Genomic DNA, 19,728 nt, shown 5'->3' with positions numbered 1-19,728 from the left:
TTAATTTAAATTTTTTTTTTTTTACCAAGGCAGTTTTTCCCTATTTTTTATTTCATAACATATAAGTTTTACAATATACTATGACTTATTTAATTCTAATAGGTATTTAATTATAAAAGGTATTGTTTAAAAAAAAAATTTAATTAAGTGAAATGTAATTGAATTTTTTTTTTGTTTTTTTACATTAATTCACAATGCCCCTGGATTTGAATTAGAAGTAGACTCGTCTCTTTTTAGTCCATTTGAGTTGACTTTATCCAGTTTCCATTCACACTGGGTATTTTATTTATTTATTTTTATTTAAAGCAATGCCACTTTTACATATTATATAATATATAAATGCATCATTCATTCATATTATATATCAAAACATTTTTATTATTTTTATAATTATTTTAATAGATATATAATATATAGTTAATTATATATATATACTTGATTAACTTAATTGTTTACTAATATATATTTAGTGAATCAAGAGCTCAAACAGCTCAAGACAGTGTGTGCCCTTAAATGACACTGTGAACGAGTGCACTTTATTCCTGTAATCATCGTGGAACAGCAGTTTGACCCAAACAAGGTGTTTAAACATGTAGTCACGAACCGCAGAAGCACCTGATATTGAGACGACACTAAAACATGTGGTTTTAATACTCATGCTGAATAAAAGACAAGAAAGCAAGGCTCCGGCTGCTGTCAGTAGGGTTCATCGTCCTCCACTAATAGTCTTAACATCTCATCTGAGTTTCCATTGTGATATTTTCCTCTGTGCACACCAGACAGAGATGCAAATACGATTGAAACTAGAGAGCAGGAATCGACATGTAAAACGCCAATGGGAGCGTTTTCAGTCCAAACTAGGAAAGTAGTGTGGTGATGCGCTTCTGTATGAGTCCAAATTAGACACTGATACATGATTAAACGCACTGAATCTCTGCGATATGAACATGAACTCTATCCTTTTGTTCTTGCTGTGCCAAGTGAAATAAATAGTCACATCTGAAAGATGTAATTAAAGGTATGAAGCAAGAACCGTGGACAAGGGGGTATCACCATGAGACTTTATACGTCCCGTCTCAATTAAAACTGAGCCCCAGTCAGTTCTGGATGTGGCCAAGAAAGCCTGCGGTTTCCCCCAAAACGTTGTTCCTACTGAGGGTTTTAATGGGTATGTTTTAGCTATCAGGACAACCTTTTGAGAGGCCTCCCACTTTGCCCCACTCATGAAGTCCTGGAGAGAGGAGCTTTATGGTTTATCAAGTGCCCTGTTCATCCGCAGCCCCCTCGTCTTCCTTAACCAGCTCTTTTGGTTCATGTCTGGTTTTCCTGCACTCTTCCATCTGCTCACCTTACCTGCTGCTTACACATGCAGTTGCAAGCTTTATATATATACACTGTATATATTTATTATTATTGTGTACTGTAAAAGCATCTGTTTTCTTTTTTTGTTTTTCTTGATTTTGCTTATTGTTTTTACATTTGTAAATGTTTATAATTATTCCGCTTTAAATGCTATTTATTTTTCAGATTTATATATATATAAAAGATATATTATCTAAAATTATAAATTAAAGAAATTATTATTATTATTATTATGTTAAATGTACTGTATATATTGTATATAAACACATATAATTTAATAATAATTTATATAGTTTTATTACATAAAATATTATTTAACATTTATCATTATATTATGTAATTGTATTATACAAGATTATAAAAAATAATGTAATTAAATTCAAATGTATTTTTACATATTCATTTATGTATTTAAACCTTTGTTTATTTTGTAATTATTTTGTTGCATGTGTGTATAAAGTAATAAAAATGCAAAATACTAAACTTTTAGAATATATACAGTTTCCTGTCTATATGTAATATTACATAATACATAATTTTGTAATATATAAATGATTTTCTATATGTCTGCATATAATTTATTTATTTATTATATAAATTATGTATTATTGTTTATTAAATGTTTATTATTTGACATTTATATATTTTACGAAAGATGAATTTAAATTTCGGTCACTAATCCAATTTTAGAGTGTTTGAAAACCTTGCGATAATTACAGAAGACCGTTCTGTTCTGATTCATTGATTTAGTCAGAATATGAGTCTATTACTACTCAAAGCGCTTTTATTACTGTGATTGAGACCATTTCAAACCTCTCATTTGCATCGTCCATTTACTCTCCAGATTTTCTCACTGTGTTAATAAACTACAGCACTTGTGTAAATACTCAGGCCATTATTTCATAGGACTTCCAAAGCCACAGCTCACGGGTCAAGCATCTGTCAGATGTCCAGTCCAGGTATAATTCACTCGATCAGCCAGCGATGACCTCTCTTTTGTCAGCGGTGTGTGGATTGTGTTTCCTCCGGCAGATCATCCATCTTCCCAAGGACCCTTTAAGATCTTTTGACAATCTGTTATTTTCCCGGCCGCGTTCAGATGGGAATGTTTAAAAGTGTTTTTGTCATGATGTGTGGGATCCGCATTGTTTTGCCTTAATGCCATGATGACAGCAGGACGCTATTCTGGGACACTGGTGATCTGTTCTTTGCAAATTCCCTAGGAAATCGTAAATGCCGAAAACAGCCATGTAAACTCTTGCACTTGCTTGGGTTTTCTCATGACTTTGGATAGTTACTATTCTTTTTTCCACTTTCAGATTTTTCTTTGAAAGAACAGTTATGTGAACTTAATATACTGGAAGTTTTTTGAGTCTGAATGACCTGATAAAAGCATCTCTGAGGGTGTTTGGTCCTTTTTTTTTTTTTTTTTCATTAAGTCACAATGTCCTTGCATTTGAAAGTGGACCTTTTTCTTTCTATCCATCCATCCATCCATCCATCCAGACCTCTTTTATCATATACAATGCTGTTGTAATACTATACTATATTAACATAATTCCTAACCTATTTCATTTGTAATATTTCTACTTTGGTCTGGTTAAAAACATTGCGTTTCTTTGTGTATTCATGATGTTTTTCCCCCCATAGACTCTGTGTCGTTGTATGTTACCATCATCATTAATGCATGGTAGCATGTAATAGTCAAATATATTGGGAATCACATGCATGTGAAAGGAAAGTGAAGCATTTTGCGTTCACAATGCCTGAGCTGAAATGCTCCGAGTTCAGTTCACTTCACCCTGTCTGAGTTTGTTCAGAGCATGCACATTTAAGCCAAAAGTATGTCATGAATTACAAATCGAAACACACCAAAGTTTGTGTTTTGCATTAGAAGAACTCCTTGCAGGACATGAACTACACATGTTTTTTCATAGTGATTATGACCTTTAATAGATTCAGAAAGTGGATTTAAAGACCCCCCCCCCATTTGCTCTTTCAACAATAATTGAAAGTTCAAGGTGTGAGTGTCATCAGCTGTTTTATTGAGTCTCTTCAACATGAGAGGGATGTTAGGGCTCATTTAAATATCTTCCAAGGCCTCCTATCTTCAACACTGACTCTCTTTAAACCCATCCGCGTTTGATCGTCTAAACTTAGCCGTGCATCTGAATGAAACGCCCCACAAATTCAATTCTAGCCTGCCTCGGGCTGTTAATCACCGAGTGAAATATACAGTACTACACTAGATATCCAAAATATATCTTGGGCCTCGGCCTATGGAAATCTCATCGCTAGCAGTGGTACAAATTGAGATTCTTTTTATCCAGACCACACTGGCACGAAATGAAAGTCAGCAGCGGCCAAATCAAATATTTGCCAACGTCCTCCTATACGGCCACCTCGTCAGTTGTGGGTGTAATTTGGCTATTAGCAGTTGGGTTAACGTTTTGATTTAATCAGTGGCTGAACATAGTATAGAAACATTGAATCCCCCCGCTGCTCAATAAGCCACAGTCAAAACATTTCTCCCGTCTCAGGCCAGCCGCTTGACAAGAGTTATTTAAAAGTGCAGCGGCTCCAGTCTCGTATCGCTCGCGGCCCAATTTGGACTGGGACCCAGACACCGAGACTGCTGTGTATTCCCCCTCGGAGTGCAAAACGAGACCTCCGTTCGGCTCTTAACGACACTAATAGAAATCGCAGTTCCAGCGCTAGTAACGAGCAGGCGCTCGGCATCATTAATATGTATTTTGAAAGATGGAATTTCCAATGACTGCCAGCTAACTAAATAAAAAGACTCCGGTTGGTTTGGGTGGCCTGAAAACGATCCAGGCGAGCATCTCGTCAGACTGTCCTCAGCCTCGAACCTCGACATGGCTCTCTGTAGACCCTTAGCGGCACGAGGAGGGAAGAAAAAGCAGTCGTAAACCTTGAACCTTTATGTTTTATGACACACGGCCTAGTGGAGAGCTCAAATTGACTGTTACATGAAGGTATGAAATTGGTCCAGGATGAGGAAACGTCTAATTATAGGTTCTGACCTGCAACTTAACACACTCTGCTGTAAATCCAAGTCAGACTTGTTGGGTTGCTATTAAGAGGGTTCATTACTTCGCACGGCTCTCTTAAAGTTTACACAGACAGCCCTTCTCTTGCTATGTTATGCCGTTTCATCACATGGCGTAAAACGAGGAAATAATGATGACTGTTTTCATGTAGAATCCTTAGAGTGACTGTGGTTTAAACCATTTCGTCACAAAGGAGCTCCGAAGATGCTGCAGAGAATATTATGGGGTCCAAAAATGACATGACTATAACCAAATTTAGTAAGGTATATTTTAAATATATTTTAATGTTTAAATTTATATTTGTATTTGGCAAGAACGCATCAAAAGAGACATTAAAGACATTTATAATGTTACAAAAGATGTTAATACAAAAGGATAATAATTAATATTCAGCTTTTCATTTTTTTTATACAGAGAATTGAGAAGATGACCAGAAACATGGATTCTAGTCAGTACAGTGATTTCTGTGAAAGTCGACAGCTGAGTTTTTGTGAGTATTTTTTCTCATGCATGCATCATTTTGTTTCATTTATCCATTTGTATTCAAAGTGACTTGCATTGCATTAAAGGTGTGCATTTTATCACTTCATCCATTCCTTGGGAATCCATCCCATGACCTTGGTGTTGCCAGTGTTCAGGAATGCTTTTCTCTAGGATTCAATGCATATGCATTAATAAATGCCACCGTTTTATTGCTGCATGAGCATGTCAGGTATGGTTTGTAGTATCAGTGTTGAGCGCAGCACTCCTCGTGTCAGTTGCAGTGCGTCAGATATCGTCTCTGATGAAATGTTCGGTTGGCAGTTCTGCGCCCAAGGGCTTGTAAGAACGCGGCTGTGGGATTGTGAACACACCACTGCTGGCTTCTGAAGGCCACATTTCAGCACTAATAACATGTTCACTGGCTTAGTGCCGCTCCAGTAACTGTGATGTCTTACTGGCATCGAGCTGCAGGTCCGGACAACAGCACAGTAAATGTGCCTCAATATCCCTGTTACACAACACTGATGCTGAGTAAACACAAAATCTGACCGAAAACACGTCACGGGTTGGAAGCCGAGCATTTGTGGTTAAATAGGGTATTTCTGACATAAAATAACGCATTGTACTTATGTAAATTGTACAGTGTGCATTGTGTTTTGCCTGATATTTTTTAATAGTGTGCAGAAAAGGTATAAAGTGCTGAAAATGTCAAACAGGTATTATGTTAGATTCCTTTCACATTGCATACATGTTTAAAAGAATAATTTAACAGTAAAATTAAAATTTTCTGACTCTCAGGCCATCCCAGATAAAGATGTATTTGTTTCTTCATCAGAACAAATTTGGGGAAATGTAGCATTGGATCACCAATGGATCCTCTGCAGTGAATGGGTGCCGTCAGAATGAGAGTCTAAACAGCGGATAAAAACATCACAATAATCCACAAGTAACTCAAACCTCTCCAGTCCATCAATGTTAACGTCTTGAGAAGCCAAAAGCTGCGTGTTTGTAAGAAACAAATCCATCGTTAATATACGAGTCCTCTAACAAAAATATTGCTTTCTCCGGTGAAAAAGTCATCTCATCTGAATCAGGAAAGAAATATGAACAGATCAAACACTATTTATGAGTGAAAAGAAGCGTTATTATGGATTATGGACCAGAAGCGACAGTTTTCAGTTAAAAAATGTTTGTTACTTACAAACATTCATCTTTTCACAAGACATTAACTGATGGACTGGTGTGGTGTGGATTACTTGTAGATTATTGTAATGTTTTTATCAGCTGTTTGGACTCAAACTCATTTACATCTTGGAAGACCTATATTCCTGATGATTTACTCTACCTCGTGTCATTCAAGAGGTTCATGTCTTTCTTTCTTCAGCTGCAAAGAAATTAAGGTTTTTGAGGAGAAAGGTTATTGAGGTTATTTGGGGATTGTTTCACTAGATAGGAGACCTGTTCCTCAGCTGGGATCATGTAGAGCTCTTTGAAGCTGGACTGAAACTGTAATTCAGACCTTCAGTCCGTTGGTTCCTGTTAAGTCCCAGGTTATAATTGTGTTTTGGGTTATAGGTTATAATTTTTTCTTCTCTCTCCGTCTCTACTTTCTATTTCAGCAGGGTGATGCGGCAACGGGAGTTGTTGAATTGTCAATAAAGGAAAATGTTAAGTGACGACAGCGCGCCGCTTCACTAATGAGGACGTGCTATATGATTAAAGGCTGCACCTGTGCGGGAAGAGCACGCAAGAGCACTCATTGGGTCGCAACAGTTAGAGCAGTTTATTTAGGGCGTCTTTGATGCTGAAGATTTTTTCTTTTATATAGGTGTTTGTTTGTGAATATTGATGGTTGAGTTAGACTAGAAGTTTGTTTTGTTTTTAGTAAGGTTGGTTATGTTTTGTTTCTTTCTCTTTTTTTGGCACGGTCTGGTTCTTCTCCTTTTCCCCATTCTTTTGTAAATCTTTTATTTTTGCTTGATTTACAAAGTGTATATAATTTGTAAAGTTATGTAAATTTTCTGGGTTAATATGTGGTTTTGCTTTATCACTGTAAAAAATAGAAATTTTGCCGAATTTAAAACCGTTTGTGTGTCGTTGACTTTTTCCAGTACACGTTCAGTGTTTTAATGTTGCACCCCTTTCATTTCCCCTAGACTTTAAAAAGGGTTTGTAACATTAATGGGGGCTCGTCCGGGATATATAACAGTTTGTCCCAAGCAATTGAACACTGTTCATGTACTGGAAATTAAGTGATGGTACAGGTTACAGAGCGTTTGTTTGTTGGAGTAAAGCTTAAGTCGTGGATTGTTGCTTGTTGGATAGGAGTAATAATAATCATGACTTCGTTTAATTTGCAAAACTTTATTGATAATCCGACTGCAGAGCTCCTTGATATATGTAGAAATGATGAATTATTAGCTTTGAAGTCCATTATATGGAGAAAAATCCTGGAATGTTTTTTCTCAAAAACCTTCATTTCTTTTCGACTGAAGACAGAAAGACATGAACATCTTGGATGGCACTGGGGCAGAGTAAATTATCAGGAGATATTTATTCTGGAAGTGAATGGAATACTTTAAAGATTTTTACCGTACATAGTAATTAACAGGTTTTTACTGTAACACCTTTAGAGTCTTTTACCCAGAAAATTTCAACTGTTTTTTCTAGTATGCATCAGCACATCATTTTCTCACTCAAACTGTCTCACTATACTGTGTTTAGCTAAAAAGGCCTCGAAATTCCGCGAGTGGCTGGACTGCAGCAGTCTGGATGTGAAACCCAATGCCATGTCCATGGAGATCCTGTCCTATCTGGCCTACGAGACGGTGGCCCAGGTGAGCTGCTGTCACACCCAGCCAAACCAGGGGCATGAAATCACATCATGCTTCAGATTAACTAAAACAACACACTGTCTCATTTCAGGAAATCACTCTTGACTTTTGCTAAATTGCCACTTTACTTTTGCTCAGGCCCTTTCTCAGTGCAATAAACCCTGAAATTACACCCCTGAAACGTTCCAGTGCTTTTAGCGTTCAATATGATGTTTCCTGGGAATAATATTGTCATCTTGTTCTTCATATCAAGTGCCATTACTCATAAGCTGATATGGTTTTATATCTTAGGTTGTTGACCTTGCCCTGTTGGTTAAACAAGATATGACTCCCAAAACAGGCGATCCATTTCAACACGCCATATCAGCAACTTTCATCCAGTACTGCAACTCCTCGGCTGAGGTAAACAAAACACTTCTTAGGTTACTTATTTTCTTAGTTTTTCAGTGTTGTTGTTATTAACTAAATGACTATTAAAAACTATTATAAATCATTTTCATTAAGTGAAATAACATTAGATGAAAATTAGAAATGTTAAAATAAGTGAAGTAGATATGTTTAAGTTGATGTCCTAAAATAAACTTAAACCGAAATAAAAATCTGAATGACATGTATATAACAAAATAACTCAAAATAAAACTACAATTAAAAAAATTATTGAAAATATAAAATTGAAAGCTATATTAAAATATTAATAAATACTCTAATAATATATAAATAATACTAAAATAGCACTGTTGATGTTTATTTGGAAATTATAAATTGTTGTTAATGGAATTATACCCCAAAATAGTGTGTGTGTGTGTGTGTGTGTGTGTGTGTGTGTGTGTGTGTGTGTGTGTGTGTGTGTGTGTGTGTGTGTGTGTGTGTGTGTGTGTGTGATTACTGTTTATTTGAAAAATATTAACTGTTGTCAAATGCAGTTTCCTCAAAAAAAAAAATTCCTTTATTTAGCAGAATATACTGAATATGAATTGTGATTTTTTTTTTTTTTTTTTGATGTACTGTTCAAATCAATCATTGTCTTCTAGTTCTCAGAAGGAAGCAGTTCTTTGACCGCTAATGTGTTGTTTGTTTGGTTTAACTGCATTAAGCTCCTTGACATTCTTCACTGAGAAGCATCTACATTATGCGTTCTTATGTTCTTATCCACTATTAATATGTTTTATCATGTTAGTTGCTGTTTGGTGATGCTATAAAGTAGTTCAAATTACTTTACTGGTGATAACGGTCATGTCAGCAGCTTTCTCCAATCAAGTAAACCAAATAAGAGCGTCCTGCTCCGCGGGTTTGACCCCTCGCCAAGTTTGTCCAAGGTGGTTTTGAGCGGCGGGATCTGTTCCATGGATGGACCTCTGTGTCACTGAAACCACCAAAACCTCATCTGTCTCTCTCGCTCCCTTTTTTCGGACTCAGCCAAGGCCACTCCGGGTCTGGAAGAGCACATGGTATTTTTTTAGCCTGAATTCCAGTATTGTTTTTCTCCTGGTCCTTGGGGGTCGGCAGCGTTCCCACATGGCGAGAGTGACAGAATGACCCTGTGGTTTGAGCGATAGGACCGAGACGTGTCGTAAGACTGCAGCTGATGTTTTCAGAGTCGTGTTGTGTAGCCATGACCTTTTTACATCATGAGTTGTCTAAAAGCAATAATTGTGTATGAGAAGGGCGGGCACTAGGGCTGCTCGATATTGGGAAAAAATGACATTGCGATATTTTATTTTTCTGCGATATATATTGCGATATGAAATCTAATCTAATTTTTTCTTACACACAAAAATGGGGTGAGCACACTTACATTCTCATTTTAAATGATTTAAACATCGACACCATTATGTCAATTGATTAATATGCGCGAGTGAGAGAGAGCAAGAAAGCGCTCGTGTTGTCTGAAGAGGTGAGCGTGCGGCCGGGGCTCGCTCGCTCTCTCTCTCTCTCTCTCTCTCTCCCTCCTTCCCTCTCTCTCTCTCTCTCTCTCTCTCTCTCTCTCTCCCTCCCTCCCTCTGTCTCTCTCTCTCGCACGCTCTCTTTCTCTCTCTCTCACGCGCTCTCTTTCTCTCTCTCTCTCTCTTGCGCGCTCTCTCTCTCTCTCTTGCGCGCTCTCTCTCTCTCTTTCTCTCACGCGCTCTCTCTCTCTCTCTCTCGCGCGCGTTCTCTCTCTCGCATTCTCTCTCTCGCGTGTACTCTCTGTCTCTCTCTCGCGCGCGCTCTCTGTCTCTCTCTCTCTCTCTCTCTCTCTCTCTCTCTCCCTCTCATGTGTGCGCGCTCTCTCTCTCACGCTCTCTCTCTGCCCTGTTAAACTGACAGGACTTAAAAACACATGCTAATGATAAACTTTCACTCTATGATGGTTAAGCTGTGCAATTAATCCCGGAATCACTTTCGTCAAGGGCCGGGGAGCAGCTGGCCCGTACAGTTAATGAATAACGGATCAACTACGACAGCCTACATCGCACATCCTGCGATGTGACTATCGTGGATTCGTACATCGCGATATCGATGCTTAAACGACACATCGTGCAGCCCTAGCGGGCACATTGTGATTTTGTACTTTATTTGCATCAGTCGTCTAATGTCACTCTTGGAATAATGAATTTGTGCTCACATGTGTGATTTTTCCATACTGTCTTTAGACTGCAAGCACCAAAAAGGAGACAGACTCTCCAGAAAACACACCGCCGTCGACTCCCAGCGGCCCTTTGACGGGACACCAGGGAAAGATGCACTCCATGGCCCAGGGCAACGGTGGGCCGAACCAAGATGGAAGCAGTAAGGTCAAACAGAGGAAAAGGAAGAAGGTACACAAATATTGACTGATCATCTATAGTATGTTGAGAGCTAGCTTCCAGTCCATTACAGATGAGTGTGTGATCACTGCACCAATAGTGTTTGTTTAATGGAATTGCAGTCTGTTTATTTAAGAAACCCAACTGGGCCAGACATAACAACAGGCTTAACCAATGGGGTGAGTTGTGGGCGGGGCTACCTGTTTATCCTAGAAATAACAACCTTTACATTTAAGTAGTTATTAACCCGGGCATATTTCTGTTATATAACATAAGGTGAAGTGTGTCGTTTTGGCACCACTAGTCATTTGTTCACATTTAACATGGACTTATACAGTAAAATGTATTAAAATTATCTTTTTAAAAAAAAATTTTTTTAGCTGAGAAATTTATATTATATTGAATAATAATGATATTATTATTAATAATTATTATTCTATTCAATAATTATTTTAATAAATAAATAATATAAATAACAATGTTTTATTAATTTTATTGACATTTATTATTAATAATACATTGCTTGAGAATTTAATCATCATAAGACAATAATAATATTAGTAGAACTTATAATAATTAATGTTATTGTTATTAATTCTAAAATTATTATAAATACTACGGCATTGCATATTACAAATATTGTTGGCTCTGACACTTTGTCACTTTGAATAAAAACTTCTGCTGAATGCATAAATGTCAATTAATAATAATAAATTATTATTATAATAGTATGTAAGCATTTATGTATGCACTGTGTATGATAAAATTCTCAAACAATGTTTATTATTATTATATATAATTCTCAGCTAAAATATACATAAAAAATATATAATTTGACATCATTTGCAAACCTTTAAGGAAATCATACATTTTATTGTTCAAGTTCAATGTGGACAAATAACTGCTCATTTCTAAGTAAATTCTCAACCTTTATGTTACATTTGAAGGCAGTTCAATCTATTACTGCAAATATCTCTCATCTGCCATTGGTCAAACAAACAGATAATCCCGCCCTAAACTCATGCCAGTGGGCCACTCTGGAAACCAAAGAAACAACACTTACACATAGATTCCAGCCTCTGCATATGCAGTGGAGACATAAGCAGAAAATAAGACTCAGTATTTTCCTACTCGTCTTGTTTTACTGACTCCAGTTTCTCTGATGTGTATTGCAAACATCCAAATAGGGAAGTTGTTTTTCCCTTCGTCTGCTAAGAGATACCAAGTTGAAATTGTTTCCTTCCCTCCAATGACTTCAGAGACACTGCAATTACAGCCAATCACATGCAGCACTAACGTTTACTGTCAGGCCTCTATATATCAGAATCACCCTGTGCTGCGAGTTCATAAAGCATCAGATGACACATAGCATTTATATCTCTCCAGAGGTAAAGCCCCGGCCGATTTTGATTCCCAAAAGTGTGTGTTTGTGTGCACCGTGTCCTCATCAGGCTGTGTTTGTGCACTACACTGCAGGACTCCCACCGTGTTTTTGCATTAGCAATAATGTGAGCTGTATTTTCTCTGTCTTCTCCATTGCAGAGCGCGGCGGCCTGTGGCGCAGAGGCTCAGAGCAGTGCCATCCAACCAGCCCACATCAGAGAAGCCATCAGGCGCTACAGCCACAAGATGGGCCCGCTCTCCCCCTTCTCAGTACGTAATAACAGAGCCGTAAAAGAGTTATATTTATAATCGCACCACAGCCCCATTTTAAAGTGGTCAAGCCCTAAAGTATTGGAATTGTTTAGCGCAATTTGTGGTTAGTGTAATTTTCCTCATAAAAGTCACATAACTCTACTGGAGAATTAAATAAGCGGAATTTCGATCCTTTTTGGAAATACAAAGGAGATTTAATTTTGTTTTGTTTTCCGTGAGTTCTGTTTACAGCTGCTTGTTTCGCACGCTTACGTATGCGATTTTGCAGCTCGCCGACTGCAAGTTATAATTTTCCATCAGGCGCAGAAGTGTGGGTGTCTTAAGTGCTAGCCTGCGTTTGAGAAATGGCTTCTGGAGGCTTTCTCACAGCCAATTTTGAGGCTTTTGTTATTGTGGTCAATCTGCAATTCACAGGTAATGAGAAATCTACCAATGATGGCCTACTTGATGGCTCCCAAGCTGACGGCTGCCAGAAAATCTGGCAATGTTGATTTTACACGACTGTTTTTGTGTTAAATACTGATTTGTGTTACTTTTCATTGTGATGTAATTCAATTATCAACTTACAAGGCACTAGATCACTTCTAGACTCACAGAAAGACTTCTTATATAGTCTGGTGAAATATAAAACCGTAAGCTAGGTGGTTGCTTTGGTGCTTTTGGTGTTTCTTTATTATGTTTCTAACTGGTTGTTAAGCCATTGCTTTAATAAGCAATTTGCAATAATTGTTGTGCATGGCTGTTTTTGTTTTAAATACTGATATGTTACTTTTCACTTTGACATCATTCAATTATCAGCCGACAAAGCACTAAATCACTGTTTGAATACATTTTACACCAGATTTATCTTGTTTTATAAAAGGATCTTCCTGGAAATGCACAGCATCCTGAGATATTTCAGTACCATCTCTTTGCATGTTGTTGGTTCCACATATTCGGTACGAACTCCTTTCCCTTTGCAAACCAAAGCACGATGGAAGTATTTTCTTATTACATCTCTAAAGGAACTTAAAAGTCCTACAATTTCATTGTCACCAAGCAACGCAGGACAAATGTGACTGGATTTCCATGTTATGAACATGAGCCCAGCATGTAGGAAACTGGGAGTTGTGCAGGGACGCGGTGTATTGTTTAATATATAAAACAGGTGTTATATGGTTTCCAGCGTATGATGCTGAGTGAAGACTTCCAGATGTTCTCTAGTGCCACTTGTGTTTGCCTTTGATGAGTAAATCTCGGCTCCTTACTGGGAATGGCACAGGAATAATTAGACGGGGGATGCGAGTGACTGAGTGAGTGCCGTCAGAACAGAGTTATCATGTAATTGGCTGGGTTTTATTGTGACTGGAGCCAGTTTAAACCCATGATTAATTGCACCAATAAGCACTTTTCATTCTGGTCTTTAAAAAAACACTGAAGGTAGAATTAAACCATTGTTTGGAAGGTCGAGCGTATGTGGGGTCGCTGACAGACGCGAGGCATTTTCTCATTAACGTGGACCGTTATCTATTGGTGTGTTGGGTGGCGTGGGCACGTTCCAGACATCCGACGTTGTACATTCGAGCCAGCATTTACATCGACATATTAACTTCAAATGCATGTGAGATTCTCAACACGCCCCCAGATTGAAACGAAGAGAAATCGCCAATCTGGAAACGGTTCGCTTTCACTCAAGTTTCACCTTGTGGATGTATAGCATTATGTAATTTAAAGGTCTGCCCCAGTGACTACTGTTGGAGGCTTTATCGGCCTCAAATTACCAAAATCAAGTCATTGTGAGATTATTAACTTTGAAATTGAATTAAGAGGGTAACGCAAGACCTACAATCATTCGGAGACCATTAGATTACACTCACGCACAGGGCAACGCAATTACCTCCCCGTCCGCAAGGACAACAAGTCACCGGCCAAGAAGAAGTATACTTTTATTTGATTCCACAGTCTGCTGTTGTGGAAAAGCGGCTCATCAGATGGAATTGTTTTTCTTTTTGTGTTTGTTTCTGCCAGTTTTGTAGAGGCCTGGCCAAAACATCCTTCTGTGATGCTTAATTTGACCTGCTGATGCGAGGAGCACTTTCTAGTGCTTTCTAGTGTTGCGAGTAAATGCAATGTAAACAGTGTTGGTTACATGTTATGGAATTACGTAATTTAATTACCAAATAAATGTAACCATAATCTGTTACAGATTCTGAAAATAAAAAAACACTAGGATATGTTGAATAATATTAATTTGTTGGTTTGCCTGTTTTTGATGTGCATGATGCCTCCTACCATTTAAAGGCAGTTTAGTATAGAGATACTATTCTGATGCTTTTGATTGGTTCTCAGTGCTTTAAAAAAGTCTGTTTATTTAGCACATTACTTTGTGTTTGCTAGGGTGTTGGTATGCGTTTGCTATGATGTTCAGGGTGGTTACTAATATATTCTAAGTGATTTTAGTAGGGATGCAAAGATTAATCAATTAGATTTTCCGAATGCATCGCAATTCTCTCTGGAAAAAATGAAGCTCAGAATGGATTCAAGAGAGAATCGCGACGCATTGAGAAAATCACAGAATCGATCCACGAACCGATGTATTATCGCACCCCTAGTTTTAAGTGGATTTTCTGTGTGATTTCTAGGGTGTTATGACTGGTTGTTAGGGTGTTGATATGACATTGCTAAGGTAATTTGATTGGGAGATGATTATTAAGTAGTTAACATGTTGCTATACTAGGCTGTTAGCAATATAAATAGTCAATCTTGCATAAACACCTCAGACAAGTCTTAAAGATCTAGAGATACATTCATCTTTACTAGACATGTTTAAATTTCATTGGCCCTTATGCATGTTTAGAAGTTGCTGTCACTGCAATATTTTGTACCTTACTTGCGGTTTCCCCGCTCTCACTTTACGTAAGCCTTTGGGCTAAAGACAACAAACTAAGGAGTGATGCGTCTCCTCTCTCTCGTTTATTGCTCTCCGTATCTAAGGAAGGACATCTTGTCCCGAGCTGCTGACATCCACAGAACTCTCTGTTTCTGTGTCCTTTTCAATGCCTCATAAACACTGCACTATAAACCCATTGGAGCAGGTTTTATATCCCTGAATTCCAGGCGCATCCCTTGTGTTGGCAAAGGATGGCAGTCCCTGCGAAACCTTCCTTAACAATTACACATTTACAAGTAGAGACATTCTTCCCCGTGGTTTGAATAGCTTGTTATTACTCCATGAAATTGCTTCTTGGATGTCAAGCGAACGGTCGGACTGGCAGCGGTGTTCAGAAGTGGGTCAGTTGGAACGGGAAAACGACATACGGTAGTCTTATCGAAATGATATTAAAACCTCCCAGTGCAGAAATACAGGCCGAGTACTGGCGCCATTTGAAGGAAATCTTAATATTTGTCTTTTGAAGTAAGTTTATCGGAGAGAGAGCTGCAACTTCCTGGATTTTGAACACAAAGAGATGGGTTTGTTTTTATTTTACGCCAAAGTGTTGGCGATGGCAGACTATCTTTTCTTGTTTGTTGAAGCATTGATATGAAAATACTATGCCATTAGAAGCTCGAGAGTTTGGTGCCAGAAAACGCTTTGCCGTTTCTCTCTAGATTTATGGAGTCGTTTTTTTCTCCCCCCTCTTCTTCAGTATAATTTCTGTCGAGCCGCATCTGGAAGTATTTATTTCAGTGCCATGTAATCCATCTCGTGCCGCAGTAAACAGACTGGCTATTATTTTTGAATTAAGTCTCATCTTCAGGCTTCGTGAGCGCCGAGTGCTGCCTGCGAGCCCTCCTGGCTGTTTCAGATGCTATTGATTTACGGTGGGTTTTTCCACATGCTGACCCCCAAATCCCACTTCACAGCGAGGTGGTGTACAGTACGGCCCATTAAGTCGGAGTTCTGGGGATGCACTTCCCCGCTGGAGTGCGCTGGATCTGGCTGTGCTTGGACTCCCCAAATAACGGGGCTATGCAGCACAATAACAAATCTAATCCTTTAGCCAGAACTCTCGAAGGTGCTGCTTTACTCTAAATCATGCCACTTTTAGCATTCTCTTCAGTTCAGGCTTGAGGACAGAGCTCAAATTCTGTTTACACCAAACCCCTTATTGGGCATTTCTAGAGAAAATACCCAAAATAAGCAATATCAAGATGAGTTGGGTGTATGATACCATGCTTTTCATTTGCTGACTGTGGCATGACTTGATCAGGGATTCCCAAACTAAGCTTAAACAACAGAGACCTTGACTTTCATTGAAAAGTGTTTGTGAACTAGGTTCAGTCTCATAGCGCATATTTATGTATGTATTTGTATATATGTATGTGTATGTATGTATGAATGTATGTATGTATGTTTATTTATTTTTTTGTTTGTTTCTTTGTGTGTATTAATTAATTTGTTCATTTATCAAATAATACAAAAAAAATTAATTATTGACCTTGTTTTTCATCGAAACTTGATTCAGTCTCATAGCCATTTGCAATCCTACAATTTTACATAAAAACATTGTATAAAAATGATTGATTTTTGAAAAATGACTTTTATGCCAAAAATCATTAGGATATTAAGTAAAGATCATGTTCCATGAAGATATTTTGTAAATTTCCTACCGTAAATATATCAAAACCTAATTTTTGATTAGTATTATGCATTGATGCATTGCTAAAAATTAGTTTGGACAACTTTTCTCAATATTTAGATTTTTTTTTGCACCCGCAGATTCCAGATTTTCAAATAGTTGTAGCTCTACCAAATATTGTCCGATCCTAACTAGGGATCTGCTGGTATAAAATGTTCATGTTGCGATTAACTGCTAATACTTTTATCACTGTATGCGGTATTATCACGATATTGAAATTTTGTTTAAAAAAAGTGGTCATAATGCTGTAAAACAGGTTTAATGACTTTTTTCTTATAACAAAAATAACTGAACATTTAAATACAAAAAAGCAATACAGAAAAATATATAAAGTTAAAGGTTTTACACAGATTAAAGTGCAGAAGAACTATAAAGACCCATAGGTATCACTTTACAATAAGACCTCATTAACTAACCATTAACATTCACAATGAGCAATAGCTGCATTTGCTACAGAAGTTATTAATCTTTGTTTAAAAAATACAAGTCTTAGTTCATGTTAGCTCATTAAATAACACAGTTGCAACTTCTGATTTTAATGATGTGTCATCAAATATTGAAATGCTTAAAGTTGAAGAAGTTTGAAGTTTGTTAACTAATGAATTATCTAATGTTAACCAATGAAGCCCTAATGTAAAATGTGAATGAACAATAATCAAAACACTTTCAAACAATATCTAGGGCATGTTTTAAAACCATATTAAAATTGTTGATTTAAAAAAAAAAAGGTAAAAAAAACAAAGGGCCTAATAAGTCTAAATATTTAAGTATTTGGCGCTGTGATGAACACCATAGGGAATACACAAATCTGAATGGCTATTTAAATCTATTTAAATATGTTTTAGAAAGTAGTGCAGCTGTTTTATTTATGGGGTTTCCAGGGTAACAACTGCCTTTCCTGTAGTTTAGCGCCATCTGCTGTCAGAGAGTGAATGTGCGTCCCTCATTGTTTCCCCATGTGCTTCTCATGCATGCTTGTTTACATCAGAGCGCACACGCCGTCTTTCAAGCAGCATACAGCGGTGTTGTGCATTTTGACCAGTTGATGGAGAAAAAAAAAAAAGTTTATTCTTAAAATGCATTCCAAATTCTGATTAATTTGTAATATATAATTATTCACGGTATCCAGAAGTGCCCACTATAACAATACCGTGCATATTCATTACAGTGATATATCGCATAACCGAATACCGGCACATGTCTAATCCTAACAAACCATACATCAACAGAAAGCTAATTTATTCAGCTTCCAGAAGTATACATCTCAATTTTGAATAATTGACACTTAAGACTGGTTTTGTGGTCCAGGGTCACATATGTTTTTATTTATTTAATTACCTTTTTATTTATTTATTTATCTATCAATCCAATCATTTTCAAATTATTGTAAATTATTGACCTTGATTTTGATTGAAAGGTTTTTGTTTATTTGCAATCCTACAATTTATATAGAAATAGAAATATATCAATTTAAATATAAATAATATTATGTATATTATTTGTCTATCTCTCTCTCTCTCTCTCTCTCTCTCTCTCCCTCTCTCCCTCTCTCTCTCTCTCTCTCTCTCTATATATATATATATATATATATATATATATATATATATATATATACACACACACACACTCTCAATTCTGTCTGTCTATCTATCCATCTATCTATCTATACTTTACACACAAATATATATGCGTGTGTGTGTGTGTGTGTGTTTAAATGTATATTTTTCTTACACATATACATACATTACATAAAATGTACTACATAAATTATAGAAAAGCTCTGAAAAAACAATAAGACGTATTAACATGAGTGATTATTTAGAGCTGTAATAATGATCCTCATCCACGGCATGAAACTCTCACTCGATGATTTTACAGACACTGATCCGCCCGAGAGAGAGCGGGAAGCCTGTCTGAAATTCGTTATTGCATTAAAACCCACACTTAGCCTTGTCTATTTTCCTAAGCCCTCTGGGTTTCAGATCGAAGGCGTTTGAAGGATGTTCTGACCCGGGACGACTGTACATTGATACGGTTGAACTCGAGCGCTGGCGGTCTGACGGTGGGGAAGTCCCGGTCATACGGCATCTCGTAGACGCCGCAGTCTTGATCCAATTCAGCCGGCTCCACACAGACAGGACCTCGCCGCTATCCCCGTCCCAGCGCACACACTCCAGAGCTCACACACATTCCCACATCTGCCTTGTGCTGCTCATGAATATGCACGAGCAGGAGTTACACTTATGGCAACGTCTCATTACGGTCAGAGAAATGCACACTCATGCAGTTCTCTGCTATCTTGTCTCGAGACCTTTCATTCACTCGTTAAAGGTTAGCCCACCCTAAAAATCATTTATCATCATTTACTCGCCCTCATGTTGTTCCAAGGTGTGCTATACAGCTTTCTTTAAAAAGCTATTATTTGCTGAATATCATGCCTTTTGCCACAGCTCTCAAATCTGATTTTCACTCAAGTTTATAAAAGAGGAAAGTGTGAATGAGATTTAAGAGCTAAGGTGGAGGAAGATTTGCAACAAATAATGGATAAAAAGTCATTTTTTTCTCATTCTTAGCTATTGTATGATTTCAGAAGATGTTAAATATGCAAGTTATATAGCAGTGTTATTTTAGTGTAAGTGTTAAACTGTTTAAGTAATTTTTTGTTCATGTCTTGTGGTTTCATCGTATTTCTAGTTACTCAACTTTCATTGCATGGTTAAAGAGCGTCCGGGACATTCTGCAAAACATCTCCGTTTGTGAAAGAATAAGAAAACTCGGATGGTTTGGAACGATATGAGTGTGAGTAAATGATGACCGAGCTTTCAGTTTTTGGGTGAACTATCCTATCTTTCTTCTCTCATCCAGTCTTTGGGGTGAAGTTCCTGCTCAGGCTCGGTCAAAGACAGATCTCTGTTTTTCT

The 19,728-nt window shown here is 37.4% G+C and overlaps 1 protein-coding gene across 2 annotated transcripts in view; it reads left to right on the top strand.

The window, feature by feature from the left end:
• Nucleotides 1-19,728, top strand: part of supt3h (SPT3 homolog, SAGA and STAGA complex component) — a 113,402-nt gene that overhangs the window by 85,618 nt on the left and 8,056 nt on the right. For both annotated transcript variants that reach the window (XM_059518439.1, XM_059518440.1), the window contains exons 7-11: nt 4,848-4,923; nt 7,641-7,753; nt 8,042-8,152; nt 10,381-10,545; nt 12,076-12,186. In XM_059518439.1, coding sequence (XP_059374422.1) covers nt 4,848-4,923; nt 7,641-7,753; nt 8,042-8,152; nt 10,381-10,545; nt 12,076-12,186 — 576 coding nt within the window. The remainder of the gene's footprint in view (nt 1-4,847; nt 4,924-7,640; nt 7,754-8,041; nt 8,153-10,380; nt 10,546-12,075; nt 12,187-19,728) is intronic.

Source organism: Carassius carassius, chromosome 31 (genome assembly GCF_963082965.1).
Source record: "Carassius carassius chromosome 31, fCarCar2.1, whole genome shotgun sequence".
Classification (NCBI taxonomy): domain Eukaryota; kingdom Metazoa; phylum Chordata; class Actinopteri; order Cypriniformes; family Cyprinidae; genus Carassius; species Carassius carassius.
The sequence above is the reverse complement of the archived record's forward strand: the minus strand, read 5'-3'. Positions and strand labels throughout refer to the sequence as shown.